Raw genomic sequence first — 19,325 nt, 5'->3', positions numbered from 1 at the left:
TATAATTCATAGAGTCATCCATAGATTTCACTATCTAGAGGCAAAAGATTAAGCCTGGAAAAGATTAATTCAACCTTCCTCTTTGGAAGCCTCTCTAATCCATATTGCGGTTCACAATGAAGTCCTCTTTTGGCTTGGTTCTTGTGTGTAACACTGGTGCCGATCTTGTTCTTGGTGTAGATCCTGCACTCTCAGCTCCCTGTGTCTACCTCCTTTTACTTAAGAAGAGAGATGCCTAGCTGTATTCTATAGCTGAATGCATAATTAGTGAAATAAATACTTCATCCCATCCAAGGAAAATTTTTCAAGAGTACAGCTGTTAAAAATTAGATAATATTCAATCAGTTTATCAGAAACAGGTAACAGATTAGTAATTTGAATTTCAAAAGTTCAAAGCCACTCTGTGTGATACGGAGAAGCATTGTGCTACAACATAAAGCTGAGACAGTCTTACCTTCCCTTACCAACCAGCTTTGAAGTAAGGTAAAGGAAAAATGGTATTTATAATTTAAATACTGCCAAAGGACACTACACTTACGGTTCCATAATATTTTATTTTCTCTCTGAGGAAAGGAAAATGAAGAGTGAGTGCTAGATTAATAAATTCTCAAAGCTGCCTGTCTCTTAGAAGTTCAGTTAATTGAAATGAGGTAAAAAGGCTGATTTTGGTAAACTGTTTCTAGTTGTTTTTCAGTTATTAGCCTTCAAATCCTATGTCTCCTTGCTTACCAGTCTTCCTCATCCTCAAAGTTGAGGAGAAATTGTGAAATACATGCCAATTTGTAAGAAACTGTAATTGGAGGGAACTCTGAAGTACCTTCCTTCTCACTAGTTCTTAGGTCTTTCTTTAAGTTATCTGCTTGTTCTCATCAGCACTTTGTCATTAATAAGTGAATCTCAACGTTTGTTACTTTCCATTTTATAGGAGACCAATTTCTACTATATTCAAGTTACATTTCTTACTGTCTTCATTCATCCACTTTTCTGTTTATCTGTTTTTGCCTAACAAACTCCCCAAAGTTCAGTGGCTTAAATAAGCATTTATTTTGTTCACAACCTACACTTAGGAAAAGTGTGGCCAAGACAGCTGGCCTCTATTCCTCTCAGCTTCAGGTGGGGCAGCTCAAAGGCGGGGGTCTGGAATCACTTGAAGATTCACCCAGTGATGTCTGATGGTTGATGTTGGCAGTGGGCTGTGGCTTTGGTGGGGCGGGCAGGTGGACCACCTCCCCTGGAACACCTAAGCTGTCTCTGTGGCCTGAGCGTGCCCACCTGAGACTGGGTTCCGGGTTAAGAGCGAGGCAGAAGCTGAACTGCCTTTTCAAACCTGCCCTGCAGTTCACTCGGTGCCCCTCTCACCGTTTTCTGTTCATTAGGAGCAGGGCACTTAAGGTTGGCCCACATTCTACCTTTTTTATGGAATTAACTTTTAAAATGTATGGAGACATTCAAAAACCAGCATAATCTACTCACTAGCCACAATGTTTTCTTACTGCTTCCATACGAGAAATCCGCTTATCCCCACTCAGTCCCTGAGCAGGACTCGGTCGCTGTGGTGTTAGGCTCAGGCTCCAGTCCAGGGTCTTACTTTCCCATCTTCATCAGGTCCAGGTGGGGCTGAGGTTCCTGCGCGTGGTTTCTGGAGTACGGCCCCTTGGGTACACTCCTCTCAGTGCTGGGGCTTGGGGATAAGGAGACACGGGTTATTCGCCACCACACACCCGACATTCTGCTAAACTGCTAAGGACTCCCTCACTCACAGATGGAAGATGGGAGGCACGGTGGTCTGTAGCAGTTCTGAAATGCAGCCTGATGCTGCCGGCTCTTTGATTAGGACTTAGTCCTATCCCTGGGAGGGGTTCTCCGCTGCCCTCTCTGAGCTCTTTGTTCTGTCCCTTTCATGAGCAGTGACCTGTGTTTGCAGCTGAGTAGTTCTCTCAAGCCAGCTTCCTCCTTGTAGACCTTCTAAGAAAAACCCAAAGGCCTCTTCCCATTTTGCACTATCTTTTGTCTCTTTCAGTCCAAGCTAGCAAGCAGTGTTTTTGCTACCACACTTCTCTTTAAAACTTTGAGTTTCCTGTGAATTTTATTGGGTTCATGCCATTGGAAAAGCTACTCTCACGTCTTTTTGAGATAAACTCTTCACCTTGGGCTTCCTGTGAAGCTGTTGTGGGACCATGCCTTTGAAATTCTTATGCTTTTAAGATCTTTAAAGGAATTTGAGGCGGCACCTTAAATCTTTCCAAGGTCTTAACAGAATCTTGGCTTCGTCTTTAGACTGTTTTCCTGGCAGCACCCTAGATTTGATCTTAGCCTGGAAGCCATTTCTCTGCTTACCCATTATGTGACAATTGGGCATGTGGGGATGCTTTAAATGGGATACAGATATTCGAACCCTGTGAGTCCTGGTTCCTTTCTATTTAATAATCTTTTTGTTTGTTTGTTTTAGCTTATCTCTCTCATCAATTTTACTTTCAGCTGTTCGGTAGCAAGAGTCCCGTTTCCTCCGGTTTCAGTGTCATTTTCTTCCCTGGCCTAGAAGCCGTCACTCAGCCCTTCAAGGGCCCTCAGGCTTCCACTCACAGTCTCGGGGACACTTTGGATTTTCACTCTTACTCTTCTCTACATCTGTTCAGGTTTCACCTACCTCCAGGTTCAAAGGCATCCCCACATTTTGGGTTCCTTTTTAATGGCTGTGCCCCATTTTTAACATCAGTATCTGTGCCAGTTATTTATTGCTAATAATTTATATAATAAACTGCCTCCAAACCTGGTGACTCAAAACAGCATCTGCTTGGTTCACAAATCTGTATTTAGACAAGGCTTAGTGGAGCCAGCTCATTTCTTCTCCACTTGGCATCAAGCGGGCACTAGAATAATCTAAAGGCTTGTTTATGCTCATATCTGGAAGTTGGAGCTGGCTTTGGTTAAGGACATTCCCTGGGGTCATCAGCTGGGACAGCTGCGTGTACAAAGACTCAGTAGGTGGCCTGAGCTTCACAATGTGGTGGCTGGGTTCTAAGGGTGAGCAACCCTACGGAGTGAAAGTCAGAAGCCATTTAACCTTAGAAATCACACAGCAGTGCCCCCACATTCTGTCCCCTAGAAACCAGTTGACTGAGGCCAGTACATACTTCAGGGGAGGGAATTTCACAGGGGAAGTGTCAAGGAATTTGTAGAGTTGTTTTACAACCACCATCTCCGCCTGCCTTGTTTTACCAAATAATCCTTCTATCTGAAGGAAAGTAGTTCTTCCAAGTCAATGTCACTGAAATTCCAGCAAGTATTTGTTTGTTTTTGTTGAGTATCTTCTCTTGTTTTGTGGAGAGCCACAAAGGATTACAAGAATTAAGGCTTTTTTCTTTAGAAAAATGTATGGATCACCTTAAAACCACTACGCTAGGAGATGGGTTTCTCCTTAACTCTGCGAATCGCTCATTGCTCCTTGGAATGCAATTCAAATAAGCATGAAGTATTTGTGGTTCAGAGAAAGGCTTATGGCATTAGAACCCATATTTGTAAGATGTATTAATTGCAGTCTTTTTTTCAAAGTCTTGTTTTGGGAGGCATTTATTAATTCAGCCCTAAGTAACTCAGTATGATCTCCCTAAAACTTTAAAAGTCATGGAGAGTTAAGACTTGGGGGAGGAAGGGGTAAGAGACTTTCTACTAAGAGGTGCCTTGTAGTCATTTTCTGTAGGAAAGACGTGAACCAATTTACAGAAAAATAAGAGTGTAAAATCAAGTACAAATGTATAACAAAGACGATGACAGTAAACAGTATTGTTTTGTGACTCTTGGTGGTTTGAACTTTTTTCTTGATTTTCTGAGTAACTTGAGTTTCTCCATTCCACAAGGCAGATACCATTTTATTGGAACTGAATTTATTTCAACCTTTGATGCTGGGTTAGAGTTAGGCTGTTCTCAGTCTGCTAACCTCATTACCAAACAATTTTATCTTCTTCATGCAGAATGCTGATCTTCCAGCAAAAGTGAAATCTGCATCTTCAGTACTTCTCCATCTGGGTGCAGAAACTCAACGTTTTCTAAAGGAGATATTTATGAAAGAATTGCAAAAGAAATCTGACACACTGGAGGAGAAGACAAAGCAGTTGGAAGAAGAAGTAGTGCACCTCAGGCATCACCTGGAAATGAACGCAGTGGAACGCAGTCCAGTGGAGCGGTACCAACGGGAGACTGAGGAGCGAGCAAGACGGGATGTAGTGGAAAAACTGAAAGAACTCAGTCAAGTCGTGCAGTACAGACAGGAGACTGAAGAACAAGCAAGACAGCATATTGCAGAAAAATTGGAAGAAATCAGCCAGTTTTTACAGGTGAAGCATTGATCTGTAACGTGCTGTAACTCACTTCGCTGAGAATTACAGTTCGGATGTGTACGTTTTATGTGTTTCCTCTACTTCCCATATAGCGGTTTGTTTTGTAGATTTCTGGAAGGAAGGCCGCATTTGTTACTCCCTTTAAATAATTCAGTTTCCACCATTACTACCACTAAACTGACCTTTCGGAACAACTCTCACTAGAGAATCATTTTTAAGACCAATTGGTGTAAATCAAGACGACTAGGAGGAAAAGAATATATTGTGATTCAAATACTGTACCACACTCTGCGATTACTGTTGGGTTGTATTGTTCAATTGTTAAAGTTTTAAACTGATCCTATTATTCTTTGAACTATCACATCACATGAGTACTAGTAGAAGAGTGATTCAACTTGAATTTTGTAATTCAGATTTAATTCACTTGACATTGATGGTAAGTATTTTAAAGTTCAGCTTTTTTTCACACTTAAAATTGCTCTCTGAATCACTGACTCAAAACTAAAGGGAACAAATGTAATTACTCAGGTTATAAGTATTTTTAAAACTGTATCCTTTTAATTTGCTGTAGGCCCAAGCAGCATCTCAAGAAGACCTGTTAAGAGAGTATAAACGTGCTTCAGTAAGTCAAATGGAACACAGAGTTAAAGATCTGGAAACTGAACTGAAAAGTAAAACTTTTCAGTTTGACTGTAATGAAAAAGAATTGGAAAAATACAGGCAGCTGTACCTGGAAGAGCTAGAAAATGGAATGTCATTGGCAAGCCAACTAAACTCGTAAGTCAAAACGTAGAATTATAGAAAACAATTTAGGTCATTAATTTGCCTCTTAGGCATAATTCTTACTGAGCCAGGTTCATGAGGTGAGTAGCAGGTGAGAGCTAACTAGATAGTGTAATTTTGGGAAATGGTGTTAGTAAATGAACTCTCCTTTAAAATGTCAGTCCAGGGCAGTTTGCATCTCCCTGCCTTTTGTTGCTTTTACATGACTTTATGTTTTATATATGTATATATTTAACCTGATCTGGTCTTTAAGCTAGGGGTTTTGCAAACTTTGTTATTTAGACAGCCGTATTATCACAAAATTTCTAGCTGGAATTCCCATAAATAGAAATGTTACTAAGTTTAAAATTAACTGTGTTTTGGAAGAGTACAACGTAAGCCCAAGGGGCCCCATTCTGGTGTTTGGTGAATTTACTTTCTTGATTGTGATATTTGGTGTCACCGCTTGTGGGCACCGAGATGAAGTGCTGTATCCTTCTAAGTTTGTCTCCGCTATGTAAAGGCATGCTTGGGGAATAGGTGGAAATTCACATAGGGGTGACGGGCAGTATAGTGGTTCACAAAGTGGCTAAAAAGAATATGGTGGCCTGCCCGAGGGGGTGTGTGGAAGACAGAAAGGGCAGGTCCCACCTCCGGTGCCTGAATAACAGGATAAGCTACAGGTGTCCCCGCTATCCGAAAGGAGAGTGTTTCTATGAAAGTTGTCGGTGTAAAGCAAAGAGGCAGTTACCTTAGGACACGTCTTGCTGGTGGATGCGTGAAATAAATATGCATAAAGCACAGGCGCTCACAGACACAGTCCAAAGCCGCGGCGGCGTGATGCCGGGATACTGAGTGTGGTTCTGCGGAAGGAGCTCGGTGGGGCCCCTCTCGCTGCTCGGGGTGCTCATTGCCCCTCTGATGGCTCGGGCTACAACAAACACCCAGTGCTATTCTGGCTTTTTGCTTTTTTTTCATAAAAGTGAAAATCCACTTGAGTTTTTTTTGGTTATGGAAAACAGGTGCTGATGTAGGCCTCTGGTAAAAGCAAAGTAACAAAGTGAGCTTTGGGAAATTGGGGGACACTTGAAATTGCCCCTGGTGCTGTCATAGTTCTTTCCCACCATTGACTCTGCCGCCTGGTGCCCCCCAGAGGTGGTGGCTCTAAACTGTTCCTCAGTGCCGCATGCTTAATTTCTCCCAGGTAGTGAGTGAAATGTGTGTATAAGGGGGGTGAAAGCAAATGCTTGAAAGTGGCTTTGAGGGATGGTTTATTTTTTATTTCTAAACTGGTTTCCTGAGGGCATGTCTAGATGCAGCCAGTGCAGAAGGCAGCGGGGATCCTCTGTGGGGGCGTCTCCATCTCTGACTCTCCCCACTTTGAAGTACTTGTTAGTTAAGGGCCCCCCAGGCACGTACGTCCTTCTTTAGGACAGTTTTAAACTGTAATTGTTTACAGTAGGTCTGCGCTGACGTATTTTTTGGTGTCAAAACACAGTTTAATGGGACAATCTGTTTACTATTGTAGCAACTTTAAAAATACACATCACTTAGGAAGGAAATGAAATGAATGAAATCTGTGCTTTGCGATCCTCGCAGGGCTAATGAGAGGCTGGCAGCAGTGAGCACTGAGCTTCAGCTGGAGAAGCAGCACAAGAGTTCTCTCCTCGGCTCTGTTCCCGCACGGCCTGTTGACGGACCGCCTTCTGATGAAAGTTCTAGTACTAGTGTAGAGACCGAAAGGAGTCTTACTCGAAGAAGGAACTTCAGGAATTTTTCAGACCCTTCGACTACCACAAGCGATCTGTTCAGGGTTAGTTATATTATCTTTTTTTCCTTGGGTTTCAGATTTCTGATACAATTCTTGCTTTTAATTTGATGAAATTCTGAGTTGTTTATTTGACTTCACACTAAGTAAAAGCCATAATTGTGCTAATAAAGGAGACAAATTTTATAATTTTTTAAAGTCCCTGGACTTGTGATTTTCAAGAGATACCTGTCACTAACTTTATTCAATAAATGCAACTAAACTGACAAATTTTAAATTTCTTAAAAAGCTCCATTTTAAATTCTAGTTTAGAAATTAAGTATTATTGCCAAATAACTAGAGATCCACTTTCCAATGTTTGGCTGAGCTTCTGATTGATTTCGGTTTGGCATTGGTTCATAGTCATTTTCAAGTTTTGCTGCACCCCAGCTTTTCTACCCCTAAGCATAAGTAAGTGATTGGCATTGAGCTACTTAACCACACGCAGATGTTTTTTATTTAAAGGAATCCAAGATATATTCTTTTTATCAATTCGATAAACTCGTAACACTAAAAACATTAAGTTCTGTTTTGAAGTTTAAAATTTTTATCATTTTCTTCTGTAAGAGTACATCCTTAGTTGCTATTTTACTTATAGCATTGTTATTTTAATTGCTATAAAATGTCTTAGTGAGGAATTGTAGGACATTTCTAAGTATGTAGTCAAGTAAAGCAAATACTTAAATTTTTAAAATGAAGTTCACTTACCTCTCTGTCTTGCCCTCAGTAGGAATACCGAGGTGGCAATGATAGGGAGTCTTTAAATTACAACCAGTTTTCATTTAAATCGGTGCGTGTTGGTTTATGGTTTGATGGTGTTTTCATGATCTTCTTGATGCAGAGAAAGGTAGCACGGGCCCTTGTTGAGTGAGGTCTCCACCTGTCTTTTCTCACTTGGCTTCATGTCATAATAAATCGAAGAAGAAAAAAGCTCAGGTTTCATAGACAGTGTTGTGGGTAAATTGAGTCTAAGTGCTTCAGAGTCATGAAACCGGACTGCGTGGTGTTTAAAAAAACAATGCACGGCTAACACTTCTGTCAGTGGCTAAGCATGATGCAAACTCGAAATGTTTCCATTAGTTGTCAGCAAAAAATCGACAGTGGGTCACTTTACAGGATGATGGTGGAAGAGTGTGAGTGCAAAAGCAATGCAGGAGAAGACTCCTGAGGACAGTTGTTTCCTTTGATGTTTTTGGAGGAAAGAGGTGTCTACTTTTTAGTACTTCTAAATACACTGGAAAATGGTTTATTTTAAACTCAGTGTTGTAGTTCCAAGGTACACGTAGTTCTTCTGTGGGGCCGTGGGGCCGAATCATGCTAGGTTTAGCAGGGAGGTTAACAAGCCCCGTTCTGTCCGGGTGCAGAGACACGTCTCCCTCAGCACTGCCGGGCGCCTCACAGGAGTTACTGTACAGTTACTGCTTACGGATTTCTTAGTCAGACTTAGAGAAAGAAGGTGCCTTGTGGAATTGCTAGGGATGTAGTTATTTCTGCTGGGAAAACATAAAGTAATGCCTTGAGAGGTGTGAACATACTGTTTAAAATGACAGGAAGGGATGGGTTTTTGCATGGGGCTTAACAAAACAACAGACTTCCACAGCTTTTCGGCTATGGCTCTAGAAAGCAAAATGTTAAAAATGGCATCGGGATTGAATTTAACATTCTCCTTTATGTGCAAGGTTTTAACATTTTGGACTGTTCCTACTGTGAAGTTCCAGCTTACTCAGCGTTTTCTTCTAACCTCACAGAAGTATTGCTCTAAGTCTGTGATTTCAGTCGTGCTGGTTGTCGAAGCAAGTTTTTTCCAGTTCATAACACTTGGGTTTATTGCCTCTCTTACTGCTGCTTGAAGTATAGCCTTGTCACGTGACATCGTTGTAGTGGTGTGGTAACAGATGGACCCCGTATCTGTTTTGCTAATTTTTTACCCTCAGATTTCACATTCTAGTTTATTTCTGGGATGTTTTGTCCCACATGTCAGAAGCAACTTTACAGTTTTACTCAATCGTGTTATCTGTATTACTATAAAATGCAAAAAGTTAAAATTAGCCTGAGCAGATACATCACTGTTAGATTTTCTTGCACATAGAATTTTTTTCTGAGAAGTGAAAACTTAAAAATGGATTCCAGACAATATTATAACACACAGAATTTCTCTGTTTTAGAGATTTTTTTATGTTCAAGAGTTTTTAAGTGTTGGTGTGCCTAACATGAAGCATGGCCACAATAGTTAATAAATGTCCTTCAAATCTATTTTAAATAGGAAGACTAAATTTTACACTCACTGATTTTGGACTTCTGGTGTATTACTGACACTTTCAAACATTTTCTAATGACTTATTTAAGTAATTTTTAAATTGCTCAAATGTCCATTCAGTTTAGCAGCCCTTTTTCTAAATGGGACTATACCAGTGCACCAGAGCTAAAACGATTAATATTCCTAAGACTTTAACTTTTTACATGACACAGCACTGCGTCTCAGCAGAATCTGGTCACGTTTCTTTTAAAAGTAGGCTTCCAAGGCAGGGCACATCCACTCTGAATTTTAATTCTAATCAAACTATCAGCGTAGTTAAGCTCATTTCTCATGAGGCAGAGGCAGAGTTCAGTAACCTTGTTTCTGGTATCAGCTCTCTGCCCTGTGGACTCCCTCCTGCCCTCGTTTCATTTTGTCTGAATGCACAAATGAGGAAGCGTGTTATCTTTTGAAAGACAATCACTCAGCTTCTTCCAGTTCTTTTTCTTTCATTCACTTTTTTCTCTGTACTTAATTGTTCAGCTCCTTGATCAACAAATTCTCATTTCTTTTCTCTGCAGCAAAATACATGTATTTAATAGTTACAAACTGACAAGTGTCATTTCCTTCACACATTAACCTATTTACAACAGGATGATGAATCAAAGTGGTTAAATGACTTGATTCTATTACATTTCTGGAATTGTACTAATTTTTATAACATTTAAAATAAGAATGACACCAAGTTTTAACTTAAAAAGTATCGATAGTCTGAAAATATATTCACTTCAGAAATGAACGTGTGTGTATATGTGTGAGGCAAGTGTCTTTTTATCAAGTTGATCTCGGAAAGAGAGGGCAGCATTATCTTCCAGCCTGTGACCTCAGTTTTGACCTCAATCCTGCAGTGTCCCCAGTGGGACCTTCCATTTCTATGGGACATGGTCTGCAAACTGCCAGTTATGAGCGAGTCCTCCTAATTAAAAATCATTAGAATTAAAACTTGCTGATACATTGTCTTCCTGTGTATAGTTTTCTCACCTTTCTGTGTTTTTGTTAAATGGAAAAGTTTAAGTAAAACTGCAGGTGCCTTCTCCTTATTAATGTTGGACGTCAGACCACTTCCACCATCGGGACATGGGGGTCCTCACCTAGAAATAAACATAAAGGTCCCAGAAGTACCTATTTAGGAAAATAGCTTTGCAGAGGAAAAGATAGTAATCTTACATTCAACTCATGTAAAAGTGTGATCTACATTTTGCATAGTGTTTATTAACGGTTATATGAAATTATTTCAGTAAAGGCTTCTCCCTTCATCTGTTAGGCGTTTTTCACTTCACAGGACCCGCCTGGCACTGTTGTCACGTTGTTGATGGCAGAAGGCCTCTGTAGAATGCTCTTGTCAGACAGTGTTACGGAAAACAGTCTCTGAAAATACTGGCGAATGGTAGCCCCAAATTTTGTCTTTGCACCTAACATTTACAAAGGCCTCGGCTCTCGTGTCACTGTTGTCACCACAGTGTTTATTATGTCTGGTGTACTAATTTAGACCCTGTTCAGTGAGCTGGTGACTTTTATAAGAAAGATTTTTAAAAGAACACTCTAGATGGGGACGCTTGTAGTTTGAAATGTCCCCACACATTTCATAATTAAATACGTAACTAACTAAGTCAAGTTTCAAAAAGTTGGCCCTGATTTCTAGAAAGGAAACAAAGTTACAGTTAAATTACGTATTGTTTTCCTTGTTTCTAACTCTTAGGAAGTTGTGAATCAGGAACCAACTTTGAAAACTGGCGCTAGCCTCTCCTTTTCTTCAAGCAGATTTTCTGATAGAAATACCTTAGTCATATACAGAGAGCAAAACACATTTGCTTAACTTGTTTGCCAGTAGAATTTTCACTTGACATCATAACAGAGCCCTTTTTTTCATTTTATGTACCTACGATTTTGTGCTAAAACCATTAGCAAGAACAGGCCTTAAAATTTTAGTTTCCTAAAAGTGCAGGAATGGAAAAGCTCATTTTAAGGAAAAACCCATTAACATTAAAAAAAAACTAAACTTTTATAAAGGGCAGTTTTTCTGAGAAATGCAAAGTAATGCATTCAGTGTAGAACATGAATTGTTTAACCTCTTTGTGCTAGTAAGATCAGGCATCGCCCTCTGAGATTATGTGTATCCGACAGGGCAGTGTTTACTGTGCTTTCCGTCAGGGGAATCTAAATAGCCTTACATATGTATGTTCTCTATTATCTAAAATCAAAGTAAGTAGGAATTTATTTTATTTTATTCCTGTGATTATTTTTTCTATTTAAGCAATCCCCAAGTTAGGTCAAGTCTCTGAAAGTATTATTTAAAGGCCACATTTCATAAGCTAGCTGTCATTCCTATGATAGTGTTTCTTGTTAAACATTAAAAATAATATTTGACTTATTTCAGATGCGGAAGAAGTTGGAGAATAATATAGACAGAGAATTAAGAGAAGGTATGTTGCCAACATTTCTGAATTAAAGTTAGACATTGATTTCCGAAATACACTGTAAACAGTAAATGGCCCCTCTTTCTGTTGTTTGAATAACAGATACCATGTTAAGTTTTTCCTTACACGTAGCTAATGAGAAATGAGAAAGCACAATCTCGTTCATAATGATAAGTGTACTTATTCCTCATTTATTCATCATGATCCACGGCTTTAAAAAAAGTCTCAAGAAATCTGTCTTCTCTATTTCTGGCTGTGCCCTTCCTCTCCCGCTGTCCCCGTGGGCCTGTCACCTGCACACGGACCTGTTCTCAGAAAGCATGGAGGTCGTCAGCTTCTCGAGTTTGGTAGTGACTGAGGCCAAAAACCCAGACTCAAGCAATCACAGTTCATGTAGCTGTCCCCTGGTGGATGACAATTAATGTCCTGTCATTCACTTTGTCACTGGTTAACCTTTTGCCCTCAGGAAAAATTCCAAATTCCTTAGCTTGGAAGAAAAACACCCACATCGATCTGGCTCTTGCCAAAGTCTTCAGCCGTATCTCTTTCCTCCCCTGCTCTGCCCCTGTGCTCCAGCGGCTGGTCAGACTGCGTCCAGCTCCGCGGGCGCCCTTCCTGCCTCTGCTCTTTGTGTTTGCTTCTTGCCTCTCCCTCCCACACTTTCTCCTCCTCCTTCAGGTATCTGCTTACACATCACGGCCACCAGAGAGGGGACAATATTGACACAAAGCTGGACGTCCCTTCTGAGTGTTCCAACTCTGCCCTCTTTTATACCTGTCATGGCATTTATGTCTCTGTACCGAAACTGCCTGTTCATCTGTTTCTCCAGTTTATGGTACAAGATCTTTCAGGGTGGGCTCTGTCATCTTCATCTTGTGGTTCCAGTGCTTGTCACAGTGCCTTAGCACATGGTTGCTGAGTAAATGAATGAAGAGTGAGAAAACCAGGCGCTCTGATCCTTAGCCACAGGAGCAGTTAATTCAACGTGCAGCCCTGGGCAAAGTCTAGAGTAGTAATCTTGGGTTTTGTGTTGTAATCGTATGTAGGTATTTTTCATTCTTCTTAAAACTTAGAAGAGTCTCAGCTTTTCTTAAAAGATAAACTGACATTTAGTTACCTATGAAGTATTTTAAGTAAAGAATCTAATTCTTTCATTTTCTTTCCAGCTATTACTGAACTTGAATCTAAGTCCTACAGACTCTCTCGTAGGCTCGATGGACGAGTCAAGTCCAAGTCCAGATCTGGTTTCAAAAGCACGTGAAGAATAGATGGAAATTCTGAAGAAAAGTATCTGATCTACAAGATAAATAGTAAACATTTACCTGCTCTGAAATAGTAAACATTTACCTGCTCTGGGCTGTTTGCCTAACATTTTAATTATTTCCCGCTAAGTGAGATACTGACAATGTTTATTAAAGGGAAATATTCTTGTATTATATATGCATGATTAAAATTGATGTAGTATTTTAAACCACGTTTCTCTGCATCTCATTGACTTTTAAGCAGACTTTGGGAATAAAACTCAGCACTTTGGAGTATTATATACTCAAACTGAGCCCGGATGCCAGCTGTTTAAACAGCACCCAACCACCCACCAAATTTGTCATTGATATTGAGCCGTGTTGATTGGTAGCTTTTTTGAATTTTCCAGTGTTAATCACTGTCTGTAGACCTAAAGATTTAGACGGACAGCGTTTGGATCTGCTTTGGCTGTTTCAGTGTTCTAATGGATCACAGTCGTTAACAGTGCCGTCAGATTTTCTGTATGTTACCTGAAACACTGATTCACAGATGTTTCCTCATGGGGAAATGAAATCTGCCTCAGGCTTTTCATTTTCTCTATTTATTTACTTACTTTTTGGAAACAGTCTTAAAATTAGAGACAAGTTCCGAGCACCAGACTCAAACGGACATTGTCACAAACCTGCCATCTCTCCCATACATTCTCCTAAGGCGTTCTCTATCTTCCCTAAATGTCACTTGTTCTACCATAAGTGCCCTTTCTCTCCCTTCTCGCCAAGAAGTCATTTGTTTTTCAGAAAATGCTTTTCTCCTTTTCCTGTCACGTATTAAATTGTATATAAGCCCCCAATTCTAGCCACCCCTTTAAATCCCATTGCTTTGTGAACTCTTGCATGTATTCATACGTAATTTTTTTCTCACAGTAATCTGCTTTAGTCAATTTAATTTGCAGGTTCCCAATCACTGAATGTAAGACGGTAAAGGAAATACTCTCCTCCTCAACAATTTCCAGGAGCTAAAATTTCAACAACTCCTACTTAGATCCTTTATTCCCTTTCCCGTCCTTTCAGTGTACTTACTTGGCAAAACTCCCAACTACACAACAGACTGATTCTCATTTTTCCCCCTTACGTCCCCCCAGGCATCTAAGTGCTGCTGAAAAAAGTCACACACTGCCCAGCTATCCTGCTACTTTTATTTAGTTAATTTGCACCTTCTTCCTCCTCAGTGATGATTTCAAATTCCCCTCTCTGTAAACACCTCCCTCTGTTTCTTGCCTCTCACGTGAACCAGTCTTACTTCTGACGACAGACTTCCTGAGAGATCTGCTTGCTTCCCCACCAGCAGTCCGTCCCCACCCACTCTGGTGTGTCTTCCCTTCCTCCATTCCCACGCAGCGAGTCACTGATGACTCCCACGTCTAAATCAACGTGACACCTTTCCAACCCTTGTCTAACTGAAATTCTCATGCCTCCGGGCATTCCATGTAACCGATCTCTGTAACCGACCGCTGCCTACAGCTTCCTCTTTAGTCTTGAGCTGAAGATGATGTTGAAGCTGAAGGCTGCGGCCTTCTTGGTGAGTTCACTCCATTTACCCTGGCTGTCTCCCATGGGTATACACAGGAAGTACACGTGTTACTCAATTTTTACTTTTCTCCTGTTAGTCTACCTTATGTCAGGTTAATTCTTAGACCAGCCAGATGAACCTAGAAGGGTGGAGGGACGCTCCCCACCCCCACCCCAGCACAAGCCTGAGCACAGGTAGCTGTGCTCATTCACAGCTGGCGTGGGCGCTGCCGCGCCTGCAGGGAAGAGATCGATGGCAAACTCCGCTATTCCTACAGCACTAGCCAGTGAGCTGAAGCTCACCTGAATGTCCTCCAGGCTGAGCTGGGGTCACTGCTCCTGACAGAAGACGGCCTTTGTGAAAGAAAAAAATGGAGTCTGCATTGCTCGAGAGGGCTCACTAAGGAGGTGTGAGTGACTTATGCACATCTCAGCCCACAGAGAATCCGACCCTGTGAGCACTTACTGCCCTAATGAAGTCATCTGGAACACCTGCCAGAAACTTCAGCTGCTTACTGAGCCCCCCCCCTACCCTGAAATAACCTGTGATTCCTTAAGGACACGTGTCTCCTGACTGGCTCACATCAGTGTCAGTCACAATCCTCATCAGGCGACTTTTGACAGCCTCTTGGATTTTTTTGTCCTTATAAGCCCCTGACTCCCGTCCTTGAAACACCCAGTGTTACCCAAATCTGTGTCTCCCAAGTCGTAATTTATTTCTTCCAGTTTTATTGAGGTATAATTGACATGCAGCACTGTATTATGTTTAAGGCATACAGCATAATGACTTAATTTATATATATCATGAGATGATGAGCGCAATGTACTTTGCTGTAACTATTAACATAACTATACCCCTGTCTCTGGGATACAGTAAGATGATTACTTAGGGTTCTCCAAGGGAGAAATGAAAATAATAGAGTATCTGTATCTCTGTCTGTCTTTCTAGCTTTCTATCATGTCCGAAATCTGTAGGGTGGGCCTGCAGCCTAGAAATTCAGGTAAGAGTTAATGTTGCAGTCTTGAGTCTGAATCCCAAGGGACGATAGTCTGAAGACTCAGATTGGGTTGCCACGCTTCAGTCATGAAAAGAAGCCCCTCCACTTTGGGGAACCTCAGTGTTTGCTCTGAAGGCCTTCAGCTGATTGGATGAGGCCCATCAAAATTATGGAGGGTAATCAGCTTTATTCAAAGCCACTGATTTAAATGCTCATCACACCTGAAATATACGTTCACAGAAGCATCTAAACTGGTGTTTGACCAAACACCTGGGCATCATAATCTAGCCAAGAGATACTTACCAGGAGTTGGAGAGGTTTGTTCTAAAGGGATATAAAGCTTTGTTCCAGCAGGAAGTAATTTGCTCAGCACAGTTCTAGGTCAGCTCTGGGCTCCTGATAATCACGAAGTCAGATCTGATTTCCCAGCCTGTGACTCTTTGTGTCCAGCAGATGTCGCCAAATGACCAGTCATAGCTCAGATGCACAGGCTCGTCTTTGGGAACAGGTGCAGTATATGTATGTATGGCCAGCATCTTAAACAAAGCACTCATGTTGTCTGCGACTCTTTTTCTCCATTTTACTGAGACGTGTGGATCAAAATGAGATGTTCACAGGAAAATGGTTGTCCTGGAATGTGGTGATATTGTGGAATAATGAAAATGTTAAGTCAAACACAGAGACAGCCCAGTAAAATGGCACCTAAACATAGGTGTGGGGAACTCGTGTGTGCGTGTGTGTGTGTGTGAACTTGTGCTTCTGAGAAAGATTAAACAGGAGTGGAACTGATGAAAAATACTTCAAAAAAAGGTAAAGAAAATATTGCAGAAAATACTGTAGAAAAACCTGTAAACGGAATAAAGTTGGAGAAGATGAAAGAGAGGCAGAGAAAAGCCAAGGCGAGTGTGCATGAGACTGGGCTACGCAGATAAAGTGTTAACACGGGAACCCCTGGAGAAAGGATCCCTGTGTCCTAACAACAGGAGACCTGAGCTCCAAATGAAGACCATGTAAGTGGAGGATTAGGAAAAAAGACACCAAACCATCTGCAACCACTTCAATGGAAGCCTTTATTTTAAGGGACTCTTAACTTCATGCTCACAAAGACTAGGAGCTTTCCACACTACACACAGCATGTGTTCCAGGAGGCAGGGTTGACGCTGTAGGCACTGAAAAAGAACCTCCCTACTGTGGAGAAGGAGAGAAAACCGCAAGGCTGGGGTGGAATAGTAGACCTACTGGGGTCACTTCTTTGTTAATCTGTTAAAATCTCCCTAATTAGAGGGAGGGTATAGCTCAAGAGGTAGAGCGCATGCTTAGCATGCGTGAGGTCCTGGGTTCAATCCCGAGTACCTGCTCTAAAAATAAATAAATAAACCTAATTACCCCCCAACCCAAAAGGAAAAAAAAATTCCTAATTAAAAGAAAAAGTCTGCATCTGATAAGGTGGAGGCTGTGAAGAGGGGGTTTATTGCTGCTGCACTGAGGGACCTGTCGCTCAGTTTAGAAGCTGCTTCCAGAGCAGGACAATCCCCACCGTAATTGAAGAATGGAAGGTAAGTTGAGCTTAATTATTAACATAAAGATTGATGGTTTTGGTCCATTCAACAAAGTAATAGTCTTAATTCAAATCCATGTGTTAATTTTGGCTTTTTTAGGTTAAAGTACAGGCAAAATTGCCTTGAGACTGTGATGGAACTGGTTAAATGCTTTATGAAGAAGTTTTCTTTCATGAAACTACATCCACCTGTGTTTTTGCTCTGTGATAGATTTAGCTGTCATTTAAATTAGAATTTGAGTTATTTATGTGTGATAAAGATCCTTGTACTTAAAAAGGCATGTTTTTTTGATTTTTTGAAAAAGATTCCCCTTCTAAGCTTTTTTTTTTTTTTTTTTGACTTTTTTTCATGGTGTAAAACCCAAAACCTAATGAAATACGTCTCCAGGTTTTAGAAGCGTGAAATGACGCTCAGAGACAACTTTCTCGAGAGCAGAATGCCAGAGTAATACAAGATGCAATCCTGGACCATCATCTTTCCCAACAAAAGGAGGCAGAAAAGGCTAATAAGAAAATGAATGCTGAGGTATTTTCTTTAGTCATTTTCAAACATGTGCGTGTATGAATTTCTATACTTATGTAGTTTAAAAACCAATACTATAGGTACAGAAAGTATAGAGGGTTTTAAAAGCCTATATATGTAAATATATTTTCTGGGGGTTTCATTTCTGGTCCATTGGATAAAGCAATATTTTGAATTCAAATCCATTTGCCGGCGACAGTGACGTAGTGACATTCACAATGGCCTCATCCAAGGAGAGGCTGTTCATATTTTCCATAGGAATTGATGAACTTTCCATTATCTCAAAACTGTTGCTACTAACGGCAGGCATTCTAGTTTCTGGCAGTGATCTCACTCCTTTGATAGACGAATGGAGAGGTTACTTTATCACTTCCACTGATGGTAAGAGGGGAAAAGTGTAGCCAGTTCAGAAACCGTAGTCTGGGTGTCATTCTCCTACGTGTGATAAGAAGTAACGCTGTGCTCCATGTGGTATCTGATTTCAGTACAAGGAGCTTATGTATATAGTGACAGACATACCATAATCTATACTTAGTGATAATTTATTGAGCAATATTTCATTTTTAATAAAACAATTCACTGTATTTCCGTATTTCGCATCCCACATCATGTCTCGAAGCCCACATCTCCCCAAGACCGCGTCATCTCCCCGAGCTCAATAATCTCCCCAAGCCCACATCATGTCACCAAGCCTGCATCATGTCTCCAAACCGACATATCCCCAAGCCCACATCATCACCCCAAGCCCAATCATCTCCCCTACCACACATCATCTCACAAAGCCCAAACTTCTCCCCAAGCACACATCATGTCACCAAGTCCAATCATCTCCCAAGTTCACATATTCTCCCCAGCCCAATCATCTCCCGAAGCCCAATCATCTCCCCTAGCCCACATCATTTCCCCAAGCCCAAACATCTCCCCAAGACCGCATCATTCCCGAAGCCTGCATCATCTAGCCAAGCCTGCGTCATGTCCCAAGACGGCATAATATACGCGAGCCCGAATCATTTACACAGGCCCACATCATTTCCCCAAGCCCAATCATCTCCCTAAGTCTGCATCATTTCCCAAGCCCGCATCATGGAACCGAGCCTGCATCATGTCCCCGAGACCGCATCATGTACACAGGCCCAGATCATCTGCGAAAGCCAACATGATCTCTCCAAGCCCACATCATTTCCCCAAGCCCACATCATCTCCCCAAGCCCACATCATCTCCCCAAGCCAACATGATCTACCCAAGCCAACATCATCTACCCGAGCCCACATACTCTCCCCATGCCCACATCATCTCCTCAATCCCGCCTCATCTCCCCAATCCCACATCATGTTTCCAGGTCCACATATCCCCAAGCTGATCTCACCACCCTAAGCCCGCATCATGTACCCAAGGACAAATGATCTCCGCAACCCCGCATGATCTCCCAAACGTCATCATTTTTTCAGGCCCACATGTCCCAAAGCCGACCTCACACCCTAAGCCCGCTTCATCTCCCTAAGCCCGCATCATGTCCCCAAGCACACAACTCCCAAAAGGCACATAATTTCCCCGAACCTGCATCATTTCCCAAGCCCGCATCATCACTCCAAGCCTGCATCATGTTCCCAAGCCCACATCTCCACAAGCGCACATGATCTCCCCAAGCCTGCATCGTAATTTTAGGCCCAAATTTCCCCAAGCCGACCTCACCACCCTACACCTGCTTCATCTCCCCAAGCCCGCATCATATCCCCAGGCCCACATCTCCCGAAAGGCACATAATTTCTCCAAGCCTTCAACATTTCCCAATCCGACATCATCTCCCCAATCCCGC

The 19,325-nt window shown here is 41.6% G+C and overlaps 1 protein-coding gene, 1 long non-coding RNA gene and 1 pseudogene across 4 annotated transcripts in view; 1 reads left to right on the top strand and 2 right to left on the bottom strand.

Moving 5' to 3' along the window:
• The window catches only part of LOC141574260 (ankyrin repeat domain-containing protein 26-like), a 40,506-nt gene extending 27,416 nt beyond the window's left edge, over nt 1–13,090 (top strand). For all 3 annotated transcript variants that reach the window (XM_074348991.1, XM_074348992.1, XM_074348990.1), the window contains exons 18-22: nt 3,972–4,334; nt 4,909–5,114; nt 6,699–6,912; nt 11,580–11,625; nt 12,786–13,090. In XM_074348991.1, coding sequence (XP_074205092.1) covers nt 3,972–4,334; nt 4,909–5,114; nt 6,699–6,912; nt 11,580–11,625; nt 12,786–12,880 — 924 coding nt within the window. In that variant the 3' untranslated portion in view covers nt 12,881–13,090. The remainder of the gene's footprint in view (nt 1–3,971; nt 4,335–4,908; nt 5,115–6,698; nt 6,913–11,579; nt 11,626–12,785) is intronic.
• Nucleotides 1–19,325, bottom strand: part of LOC141574264 (immunoglobulin heavy constant gamma 1-like) — a 460,833-nt pseudogene that overhangs the window by 334,996 nt on the left and 106,512 nt on the right.
• Nucleotides 140–17,350, bottom strand: LOC141574262 (uncharacterized). Its single transcript, XR_012501178.1, has 5 exons — nt 15,731–17,350; nt 10,184–10,293; nt 7,615–7,804; nt 1,474–1,681; nt 140–316 (listed from the first exon to the last, which is right to left on the bottom strand). It is a non-coding gene; the product is annotated as an uncharacterized LOC141574262 (long non-coding RNA).

The sequence above is a fragment of the Camelus bactrianus genome, chromosome 20 (assembly GCF_048773025.1).
Source record: "Camelus bactrianus isolate YW-2024 breed Bactrian camel chromosome 20, ASM4877302v1, whole genome shotgun sequence".
Taxonomy (NCBI): domain Eukaryota; kingdom Metazoa; phylum Chordata; class Mammalia; order Artiodactyla; family Camelidae; genus Camelus; species Camelus bactrianus.
This window is presented reverse-complemented; position numbering and strand designations above follow the sequence as displayed.